We start from the raw sequence: 11,887 nt of genomic DNA on the forward strand, positions 1-11,887 counted from the left end.
CGGCACGGCGCCAGCAGGTGCCCGGGGTTTCTCTCCTCGGGGCCCAATCCTGCGCTCCCGGGGAGCAGCGCTGGTTGCGCTACCTTCGAGGGGAGCAGGGTCCCGCCCTGGTCTCCAGGACAGAACGGGACCCTCTGGAGTCCCGGGTCGCCTGAGGGAGCCCCCGGTCACTGCCCACGGCAACGGGCACCCCCGGAGCCCCGCTCTTCTTCGCAGCGAGGGGCCGCGTATCGCCTCCGAAAACCAAGTCTCCATCCGATAGTTTTCTGCATGTAAATGCAACCTCTCTAACAGCGCTTTCCTCCCTCGAAGCTTTTCCATGTGTTTATTTTAAAAGTTATTACCTCGGAAAAAAAAATCGTTTTCAATCCTTAAGGGCAAAACTGTTAGCTGCTTTGAGCAGGAAAACATCTGATCTCTCTCAACTATCCCCTGCCTCTTGCCAAACAGAAGAAATATCTGATCGTAAATGAAATACCTGCGTAGAGAGAGGGAGAGAACAACCCTCGGCGGGTGGGAAAGGAGACGCTCGTCTTATGCAATGATCACGGTTCATTGTACACTCACTGTCTCAACGAGCGGATGACACCGGTGCGATAAATAGGAACCATTGTCGGGTGACACAGAGGACAATTATAACGCGTGATTGCACTTACTGCCCATTTCCCGCACCGAATATAGCGCAACTTGGCTTCATCGTACCCACCTTCCCAGCGCACCGGGAGCTGGGCGCTCAGCCGGGCAGCGCGTCCCGCCGCCCCGGGCAGGCAGAACCCCCCCCCCCGCTGGAGCCGGGCGCAGCCTGCCCGGGATCGTGGGACACGTGTCGTGGCCCCCCCACCCACCCGGGGGTGGCCGGAGGATGCTCCGGAGAAGGGTCGCCCCCGCAAGCCGCCCGGGAGCTGGCTCCGCAGCTAACAGCCATCAACCAAGGCGGCTTCAGAAACAGAGTCCAAAAGACTCAAGACGAGGATCCAGATCGAAGGGTCGCTAACCAGACCCGATCCCTCGGAAGCTCTGATGTTCAGCTCTTTTTGATTCCTTTCTAGCGTCTGGAGAGAAATACATAATATCTATTATTACAACGCCTTTCTCTTGGCTCCAGGTCTCATCCGGAGCAAGGGGATGAGACAAAAATCTCCCAACCTCTGACACATCTAATATTACCTCGGCGTACACCTCGTTTCGGGGTAAAACTTAAACTTGGTGCACACTCTGGTTCCGTTTTCTTGCCTTTCTTTCTAGTCAAATCGGGAGCCTTAGCTTCCTTTCTTAAAAGGACTTCCACACGCCAGCCTCACAGTGGCTCGTTAAAAAAAAATCTCCTCTCTTTAGAAAACGGCTTATTAACCAAATCGATCATAAAAGGAGGGGAAAATGCTTGTAGGGTTGTCCCTCCCGGAGAATAAACGCGCTCCCCCCTGCCCGCGGGCGTTTTGTCCCCTCGAGTTGTCTGTAAAGGACACGGGCTGGTGCTTTGCGTGGACTGGGGATATAGGACATCACTCGTGTAATGATCCGAATGGGCTTCCTCCTGATTTGCGCCCGTAAGGGGCGGGGGGGGGGGGGGCTGGAGAAACTGGACCCCCCCCCCAATTCAGGAGCTATCACAGACTAATTATGTGGCATTTCGTGGTGGGGATGCTGCCCACAGCCCGATGGATGGAGGAGCGAGGATGCTGCGGCAGTGCCTGCCCGTCGCCTCCCTCCGCCCCCAGGCTGGGAAAGGCGGAGGTGGGCCGAGGGGCAGCCTGGAGCCCGGGGGGGGGGGAAAGGGAGAAGGCGGAGCTGGCCGGGCCGGGGCCGTCGCTGCTGCCGCTGCTGCTGCTGGAGCCGGTCAAACTGCACAGCCGCTTCCCCCAGGAGCTTCCCTTTCATCTCCCCGCTCCTGGCGCCTGCAAAACAGCCTCAGTTTGTCTGCGCCGTCTCTCCTCCCCCTGCGCTCCCCTCCCTCCCCGTCCCACTCCAGCTGAGAGCCCCAGGACCGGGGCGCCCAGAGCCCGGCCCGGCTCACGGGGGCTGATGCTGCCTGAGAGTGGGGGGGGGGGGACGACAGGCTGAGGGGCACGGGGGGCGTTAGGGGCTTTCTGGGCATCCTTGGGATCCGGCCGTGCCCCGTGGGGCTGTTTCTGATGGCGGCTCGGAGTGGGGGGGGACGGACACGGGCGTGGGGCTGGGAACCAGCCGAGCCCCTGGGACAGCCCTGCCCGGGAGCGGGGTCTCACCGGGGACACGAGGGGGGAGCCCGACGCAGGGGAAAACCCCCGGACTCACGTCGGTTCCCCCGGCCGGGAGAATTCCCTGCTGGTCTGAGGCTGGGCGGCCGCTCTGAGATCCTGAGTAGGGGGGAAAAGCCTTAATTCTTAGACATTTCTCCAAGCCCCGTCTCGGCAAGGTTGCCGTCCCTGCATTGCGTGCCGTGTGGGGCTTCATTCTCCTGTGTTTAACTCATAGGAGGAGGACGAAGGAGGGGAGGGGTGAGGGAGGAGAGAAACCTCCAAGTTCGGACTTTAGACAGAAAATGTGCCAACCTCGCGATGGGCTAACGCTGAAGAGGGCAAACGCCATGAGCAAACCCTGCCATGCTTTGCTATCCCAGGGGCTCCTGTGGCACCCAAAAGCCAGCCAAACCAGGCTGGATGAGCCACCTCATGCTCATCCCTCATTCCTTCTGCTGCTCCGTGCCTCACAGTGCCGAGAGAAGGTTGTCCCTTGGTCCCCCTCCTTTCTCCAGCCTCCCAAAGGATGGCAGCGCAGAGAAGCCTCCCCAAGCCCACAAGGACGGTGTGCGAGCTTGCACACCCGGGCCACAGCCAGGCACCCCAGGGAGAGAACCTGCACCCAAGGGACGTGATCAGTGTCACCGTGACCTGCCTTCCTGTGAGCTCTCCTTCCCCAGGCGCCCTTCCAGCGGGCATTGACTTTGGGAGCGCAGTATAATTATCTGTAGCATTTTCAGCAGCCCCACAATGGCTTTCCACGGGCGGCGCATTGTTCTTGACACACATGCATTGTTCCTGCATGCCCATCAATTCTCATTTACTTGTCACGGTGCAGGAAGCATGGAGAAGGGAAAGGAAGGGGAGGGGGGGTGAAGAGGGACAAACTCAACCCCACCGCAGCAGCAGGGCTTGCAAGGCCGCGGCTGGTTGACTGCGGTCCTGCATCTCTCTGCGAGTATCTCCCAGCAAAGAGATGAGCTCTGCGGGGAAGGAGAAGTGACAAACTGGGGACAGCAAGAACAGCTGGAGAGGCATCAGCTTGTGGGATCAAGTATTATTTTCACCGCTGCAGAAAAGCCCGGATCGGGGCTGTGTTGCCTGAAACGTTGCAGGCTGCCTCAGCCAGGTTAGTTGGGCTGGAGCAGTGAAAGGCATTGCTTCTCTTTGCAGGTCTTGCTTGACTTTAATCCTTAACCCATTGAGGACTGCAGCGACACTGCTAGCAATGAGTAATGACTGTGCAAACCCTACTATTAGACCCACTGATGAGTGGGGTTTTGTAACACGGCTTCTCGTACACGTCCTCCCACACTCCTTCCCACACCGCAATCACATGCCCTGGTCCCAATTTGCCATCCGTGGCACCAGGTGAGATGCTATCAGGGCTGGGGTGGCTCAGATACTTGTTGGCTGACCAGGGAGGTTGGTTGACAAGGGCTGTAAGGGGCCAGGGGGACCCCTGGGCCCAGAGCCGCACACTCAATACAGCCCCATCCTTTAGGCACACTCTGGCCTGGCCTGGGCAGAGGAGCACGGCCCAAAGAAAATCCACTCTGGCCCAGTTCCTCTCCCAAAATCAGCTCCCAAACTGCCCTCTAGGAAAAGGTATAATCGCACAGGCTGCAGAGGGAGTGGGAAGTCGTGATTTGTGTTAGCAGGACTGGGGACTTCCAAGACTGCCGCATGGGCTGGCAGGAAAGTCAGGAGTCCAAATCGAGCACAAGGTGAGGTAGTGAAATCCAGCATGTTTTGCAGAAGAGATATAACCAAAACTGTGTAGGGAGCAGAGCCCTGCAGCTGCCCAGGACAAAAGCCCACAGCTTTGTCTGAGCCACCCCTGAAGCCAGGGCATGGGGTGAGGGAGCTGTGCTGCACAGCCCCAGAACAGATGCACTGCCACCTTCCCAGAGTATATGGGGTTTTAGAGCCTCAGTTATAACACACCAAAACGGCTCCCAAACTCTGTGCTTCCTGGACATTTAAAAAAAAAAAAAAAAAAAGGCAGAGAAAGTTGCGGGCACAGCATGAAATAACACCCGGCGTAAGATTAAAATAATTATGAAAAGAACAATATGTATTTGCTTTTATCCGCACGGTAATTAGAAACGCTTTTTAAAGGATACTCTTTATTCATACCACTGTTAGGAAGTAAAAAAGTGAGAGAATCGCTTTCATAGTACTGGTTTGATATGCCTCTTAATTAAGGGCTGCGTGCCCCTAATTTATTAAAGCTCATCTACTCATCACGTGTGTAATTGACGCTAGAAAAAAAAATAATAATTACAGATCTAACCTCTGCAGAGTGGTTTTGCCCGACTTGGGTCCTGCTGCCGAGGAAACGCAAACAAAAAAAAAAACCCTTTTGGGATGAAAAACGAGCGGCGCGGAACAGGCGCCCGCGTTTCTCCGCGGGGGGCGTTTCACTGGGCGAGGGTCCAGCATCCCGCCCCCCCCCCCAAACCTTCTGCCCTCGGAAAAGCCCCTCATTTCTAGGGGACCTGGCCGGGGGTCGGGGGGGATCGGGGGGGGGGGGTCCGGCGGGGCTGGGGAGCGCCGGTACCCGACGGGGCGGCCGGGGGGGACCGGGGAGGTGACGGGAGGAGCCGGACCGGCGGCAAGAGGAGGCAGAGCCGCGATCTTCTAAAGTTTCCTCTTCGCCTAATCATCAGCCTTAATTACCCCGGCGGCTTCTTTTTTTTTTTTTTTTTTTTTGCTTGCTTTGGGATGATTATAGCCCTGGACGGCTCCTTAATAGCACAGCTCCGCTGGCTGCCCGTGTCATTAACTCCTAATTCATTTCGGAGGGGACGGGGGGGGGGAGGGGGAACACCCCAACCAAAATAAGCCCCGCAAAAAAAAAAAAAAAAAAAAAAAAGTTTCTCCCCGCCCTCCCGCTCCCAAGCCAATGGCATGAGTCACCCCCCGACGTCAGCCCCCAGCGCGGGCCCTGATTGGCCCGCGGGGCGTTTACTCCACTTCCCAAAGGAGGAAAGAGCCGGGGAGCCCCCAGAGGGGGAAAAGAGGGGGGCGGCTCGGCGGCGCCTCCTCACTCGCGCAGTCCCCGCGCAGGGCCGGGCAGAGGCGCAGCGCAGCTTCCCCGGGCGGCCCCGCTCCAGCCTCCCTCCCTCCCTCCCTCCGCACCCGCCATGGCTTCTCCTTCCAAGGCGAAGGAGGTTTTCTCCTCCGACGAGGAGGGCCCGGCGGCCGGCGCCGAGGAGCACCACAAAGTCAAGGTGTCCAGCTTGCCGTTCAGCGTGGAAGCCCTCATGTCCGACAAGAAACCCCCCAAAGAGCCGCCGCTGGCCGCGGCGGGGGGCAGCGCCGACGGGGCGGCGGTGGGCACCTCCAGGAACCTGCTGCTGCCGGGCCACGGCTCCCGGGACGCGCACAGCCCCCCCGGGGCGCTTACAAAAACCTTCGACACGGCGTCCGTCAAATCGGAGAACTCGGAGGACGGCACGTCCTGGATCCAGGAGGCCGGGAGATATTCCCCTCCGCCGAGTGAGTGGCCGGGGAAGCGGCGGAGGGCTGCGCGGGGCTGCGCGGGAGTCGCCGCCGGCCGGGGAGCGAGGGCAGGCGGGCAGCGCTCCGGTCCCGGGGCTGCCGGTCCCGGGGCTGCCGGTCCCGGGCTGCCGAGCTGCGCCGCTCCCCGGGCGCCGGGAGGCGCGGGAGCGGGCTGGGTATAGACATAGGCACATCAACACTTCGCCTGCGTGGTTATGTCTGCGTGCGTGAGATTCGCACGCGTGTGTTACCTACTTCTTCATGTGTGTCTTGCCTTTAGGGTTACGCAGCTGCGTGTTTATATATATAATGATGCCTATGTCTATAAACGCATCGTGCTTTTAAAACCAGAGACAGATCAGGACCTGCCGCGGTCTAGCTCCCTTTCCCGGCACACGGCTCACCGGCTGCCGGTTCGTCCTTTTGTGCTATCCCGTTGCAACGAGAACTGGAAATTCTCCCCGTTTCCTTCTGCCTTCCACCACACGTTGCAAAGCAATCTCTGAAAGTGGGGAATTGTCCCTTCCAGGCTTGCGCGCTTTCTGCGCGCTGAGTCCCGCCGCGGTCTCTGCGGTGTTTGCGCGGTGTTTGTCTGTCTCTCCCTGGTTGCATGCAGCCTGCCGAGGTTCCTCGAGCTGGCCCTGACCTCTTTAGCCCCTGCGATCTCTCCCGACCCCGTCCCCACCGCCTTAGGGACACGCGAGCCGGAGGTGACAGGTCACTTCTTAAACCCCTTTGCTCTTCCAGCCTCGCTGCTGTGTCTGCGCCGAATTGCATTTCGCTTTCGGTGAGATTCCCTTAAAAAAAAAAAAAAAATCAATTGCTTTTAAAAAATAATAATAATAAAAAAACTACCTTCGGGAAAAGGTGAAAAACGTAGCCCGGCAGTGCTCGGCTTTCTGCCTTCCCGTCGCCAAGAGCCGTGGCGGCTGTACACCTGTATTAGCAGATCGATCCGCTCTCCTCCACGCATCCCTACCTTGACCGATGTAAATGAAATGCTCTGCTTTACTTAAGTTAGTGACTCTACAGATGCGAACTGTTGAGCCGGACAGTCTCGCAGAATTTGCTCCTGTAATCTAATATTGCAAGGAGGAAGTTTAGTGCTATTACAGTTCCTCTCTCTTTTTTTTTTTTTTTTGTTTTTTTGGACAATCATTTCGATTTGGCTTTCAGTCGCTTCCTTTCCTTTGCCATAACCCCGAATTAATTTGATTTCTAACGTGCTGCGAGAGGGCCCGGCAGAGGAGCCGGGAAGAAAGCAGCCTGCCCGTGTCATTCCCTGCTTAACTCCGGTTTTCGGTTTTCATGTACCCTAAAGTACGCTGGAAAAGCGTGAAAAGAAGCGTGTGCTCCTTAAAACTGCCCTAAACCGCAGACTTAGACAAGGCCTAGTCTTTTCCCGATACATTTTTTTTTTTTCCCCTTCGAAATTCCTCCTCTTTCTCTATTAAAATCGACGGTCTGCAAAAATAGCTTTGTGAAGGACTTCAATAGCTAGGAAGTTCAGGTGCGGTGATTTCAGCGGGATTTGGGGCGAAAAATTATGATGAGGGAAGGGAAGGTCCTTCGCCCTCGATCATCTTCCAGATTTCCCACCTCCCGGCGCTCGGCCCCTCGGAGCCGGTGTGACAGCAGGAGGCAATGACCGGTTCTCCCACAAGAAGCCCATCTGTCCGTGGAGGGTTTTGACATTAGAAGCAGCTCCTCGATTTAGTATTATTAATATTACGGGTGGGATGAACTGGGGAAAGAGCTGTAAAAGTTAGATTTTTGAGCAACACGGAGAGGGAACCATCTCCAAGTGATGATTTTTTTTTTTTTTTGTCCGACATTGGCCAGAAAACGGAGGATAAACAAAAAAAACAGCGAAACAAATCACTGCAGCGAGTGCTTGAGGACTGACACGGGATAAACGCAATTACAGGGTCTGGGGTGGCGACGGTCCCTGCTTCTTATCAGAGTTTGGCAGTCACTTGGGGGACGGTGAGGGAAGAAGCCCGTGAACTCTTGGGTGTATTCCGGAGGAAATATTTGTCCGGGATTTAATTTAAAAGCATGTTTTCGCGGTTTCCCCAGTGCGCAGCAGAAGTCGGGACGGGTCGGGCTAACCCGAAAGCCGGGGAAGGAGCTGGGACGGGGAGCGATCCCCGGAGGGACGATCGCCCTTGTAAAGGCCCCCACCCCCCCGAAGGAGCCCCCTTTTAGCGGGGTCTTTGGAGAGCTTCCCTTTGAGAACAGAAATAGGTTGCGTTTAAAAAGAGGGACTGGAATAACGCGGTGAGCGGTAGTGAATTTAGGGTCGGTTTAGTGTAGTTTGGGTTTCGTGTAGTTTTAGGAGTGAACCAAATGTCACGGTGAGCACCTTAATTATTAAAATGCCTTCGTGCGATCATAAGACGGTATTTGACAAGTTGTTTTCTAAGAGAGCTTTATTTTTCACTTTCAGTATCTAGAAGAAGTGTTAGAAGAGAAGTTTAACTTTTTCTGCTGTAGCTGTTTTCTCCCTCCCCTTCCTGATCTTTCGAACGCTTTCTTCGTGGGATTTTTTAATTGCATGATATGCACTTAAACAGCTTTGTGGTTCGGCTTATTTAAAAAAAATAAAAGAGGAAAGTGAAAGGGGTCCAGAAAACACGATGTGCAAATACTGACAAGCATTTGAACCAGACACTACAGCATGGACATAATTTAGCAGCCTCTTAAGAGCAGCCTGTGTGTCATTTCATGTATCAAGCTGGGGACCTAGGGTGGCTTGTCATATGCCCTGGGACTGAGCTGAAACACAGCCAAATTGCTAAGCTTTTGAAGTCAGCCACACGCTTTTTAATCATTCTTTAGATTGCAAAATTATTAGTGAAATGCAAAATGAATCTAAAGACAAGTCAGCGATGGGCCATCCCGGGCACATGTGCCTAACCTGGCTGGAGTTATAAGGCAAACCCAAAAGGTAGTAGGTTTCCTGACTTGTATTGTCTAGAGATGCTGCAGCTATGTGGGGGTTTTTTTAATTGGCAAATGTCATAAAAGCTAAATGTTGAACGAAAAGTGCGCTGCTTTCTTCTTTTTTTTATATTTGTTGAAAAACAGAAAATACTCCATGAAAAGAAAAGTTATTAAGCAGATGAAAAACTTGCTCTTGAAGGAGAAATAGCAAGAAAAACGCCCCAATTATCTAAACCAGAAAAATTATCAGACCCACTTCTTCAGCTGTCAGAAAAAAGATAGGGTTGACTTGTTGCTCTTGGTGGAGAAATCCTGGAGTGGGGCTGGGCTGGGCTTGTCTCTTGCACCACTGTCGTTTCGTGAATCTCCTGCTTTTGCATATATGTTTGTCCTGTGCTTTGCTGGAGTTACTCCTCCAGTTCTGCAGCTACCAAGACAGCTGGTTTGTGTGCTCTAGACCCCTATGATGTGACTCCTAAAGTGATCTGCTGTGTGTGTCTGTGAATTCTTTGTGCCCTCTTTGCTACAAGCTGTCCTTTTGAAATCACTGAGGCAAAATTTCACTTCCCAGGACATCTGCTAAAGTCCTGCAAGCATAAGTTTGGCCAGAAAAAGATTTCCAGAGCCACTTGCAAAAGGATCCCCTGTTTTGAGGGTATCACCTGGCGGGACGCCCCCTTCACATAACCCCTCTCTCCTGCCCCAGCCCTCTCAAGCACAGCATTTCTCCAGAGCACCCAGGTCTCCCTGCTTTTGTGATAACCGGCCTTTCGCTTCCTTGCAGGACACCTGAGCCCCACTGCCTGCACCCTGAGGAAGCACAAGACGAATAGGAAGCCCCGAACCCCATTCACCACTTCCCAGCTGCTGGCTCTGGAGCGCAAGTTCCGCCAGAAGCAGTATCTGTCCATCGCCGAGAGAGCCGAGTTCTCCAGCTCCCTCAACCTCACAGAGACCCAGGTCAAAATCTGGTTCCAGAATCGGAGGGCCAAGGCCAAGAGACTGCAGGAGGCTGAGCTAGAGAAGCTCAAAATGGCAGCAAAGCCTATGTTGCCGTCGGGGTTCAGCCTCCCTTTCCCCATCAACTCTCCCATCCAGGCTGCCTCACTGTATGGAACATCCTACCCTTTTCACAGACCTGTGCTTCCTATCCCGCCCGTTGGACTCTATGCTACTCCCGTTGGATATAGCATGTACCACTTATCCTAAGAAGATCAGAAAGACAAAGCGACAGTGAGACAGACTTCCTGGTGGATCATGTCCAACCCTGAGAAGGCAGTACCCCAACCAGTACTGGCCGTTCTTTCTGCACGCTTCTATCTGCCATCCTGAGTGTACGGGAGTTTGCATTAGCAAAGCAAGGCATCCTGTATGCTATGGGTTGGGTGTCTTCTGAGAGTGCTCTGAGCGCTCAGAGTCTGATCCTCAAAGAAAAAAAAATATGTAAAAACAAACAAAAAAAAAAAAAGAAAAAACATTTGAGCAAATGTAGGGGTTTTATACAGTGCACGTAAAACTAGAATAAAAACAAACGGGTGAAAAAGCAATCTCATCTTATGGAGGCAGAGATTTCCCAATGCCTTCCTGATGGGGCCCAACACATGTTTAAAGTAAGAAGGGTGCATGCCCTAAACCCACACTTGAAGTTGCCATCATTTAATATGGGGGCAGGGGGGAGGGAAATAAAAAGGTATAATCAAGGATTTGTTGTTTGGTTTGTTTTTTTTTTTTTTTTTAAAGAAAGCAGAGCCCTTAGCTAGAGACACCGTGTAAATAGAAACTAGACCCAGTAGAGTCTGAGCGAAGTTCAGAGCCAGCAAGTTCCTGCATTTCTGGGGGTAGGGAAAATTTTTGCATCCCGAGCCTAGACAGATGTTTGCAACAAGATGAGCATCAGGGCCCCTAAATGTAGAGCACAGCTTTATCCACCATTGGCTCCTGTAATGCCTTTATCTGTATAAATAGCTTCAGCGTTTGTAAAGCACTGTGAGGGGAGGTAAAGTGCAAGGGAGGGTTATTAGGCAGTCTGGTCTTTATCTCTTCCTATTGGCATGCTTAGAAATTTTTGGCTACAGCCAGGTAATCTTGGCTCTGCAATGCTCTTTGAAAACCAGGAGAGAGGGAAGGAAGCTTACTGGGGAGAGAAGACGTGGGTTGTTTCCACAGTGGTGGTGAGCAAAGGATTGTTGAACACTTCTGGGAGATGTTTGGGGGTTTTTATTAGTATTTGCAACAGCCTGTATCAAAGAGAAGAACCCCCCGAGTCTTCCTCTCCTTTCCTTGCTAAGGATGCCAATATAAGTGACTCATGCTTCAAGCCCTTCTTAAGAGAGATCCAGGTATCACAAACAACCCTACTAGTAGGACGGTGGGGTGCCAAGAGACTACGTAACCCGTCTGTCCCCGTGGGAGCTCTCCGAGCGCTGGCAGTATCTTCCCCAGGCTTCTCCTTGTAACTATTGTATTATGTGTATTACTCTTGCTAAACTTTGTGAGAAAGTTACTCCAAAGGCTGTGGAGCACTGAAGGCAGAGCTTCTCCTGGATTTATTTTCTTAGCATGTTGTTGTGGAAGAAAAAAGAAACAAACAAAAAAAGCAGAAAAACGAAAGAAAAAAAAAGCCACAAGGTTTTGCTGGTTTTGGTTTGTTTTGACCCAGTCGCTGTCGCCGCCTGGGACCCACTATAGATGAACTTCCCCTCTCCCTTCCCCTCACCCCCAATCTTCCATTATAGGAAAGTCCCTTTGAAAGGGATGCCTTGTACAATTTTATATATTTTATTGAAGATTTATTATTTCTTATCTCTTATTTCGAATTAAATTAAAAAAGAAAAAACATGTTTAATCGCGTGTGGGTCTGTGAGTGTTTGGAGTTCTTTAAAAAGTATTTTCTCTCCCTGTGTGTTTTGCACCGCTGGGTCAAGTTCAAAGGAATGTTTGGGTTGCCTTTATGATTATTTCCCCTTTCTGAATCTGAATTAAAGCCAAATTTGCAGCACATGAAGGTGAATTGCAAGTCAACAATTCAAAGTCGAAAGCCAAACCTTTTATGAGGTTTCCTTGTTTTTAACAACCGCTTTTAGGCGCCTCTGTTCTTTACAACATCATACTCTGGTGATGTTTCCATCGCTCCTTAGCTCGTGTGCCTTTCTCTTTTGCTCAGGACTCTCCCTCCGACTTGCCTTTCCATCGACCTCAAATCTGTGCTTTAGTGG

General features: G+C 52.8%; 1 protein-coding gene across 1 annotated transcript; it reads left to right on the forward strand.

The window, feature by feature from the left end:
• The first annotated feature begins 5,127 nt into the window (after positions 1 to 5,127).
• On the forward strand, positions 5,128 to 11,517 carry MSX2 (msh homeobox 2). The gene is made up of 2 exons (XM_069772351.1): positions 5,128 to 5,723; positions 9,457 to 11,517. Exons 1-2 carry the CDS (start codon positions 5,369 to 5,371, stop codon positions 9,879 to 9,881), a joined length of 780 nt encoding a protein of 259 aa, XP_069628452.1. The 5' UTR covers positions 5,128 to 5,368; the 3' UTR covers positions 9,882 to 11,517.
• The last annotated feature ends 370 nt before the right edge of the window (positions 11,518 to 11,887 follow it).

The sequence above is a fragment of the Haliaeetus albicilla genome, chromosome 27 (assembly GCF_947461875.1).
Source record: "Haliaeetus albicilla chromosome 27, bHalAlb1.1, whole genome shotgun sequence".
NCBI lineage: Eukaryota > Metazoa > Chordata > Aves > Accipitriformes > Accipitridae > Haliaeetus > Haliaeetus albicilla.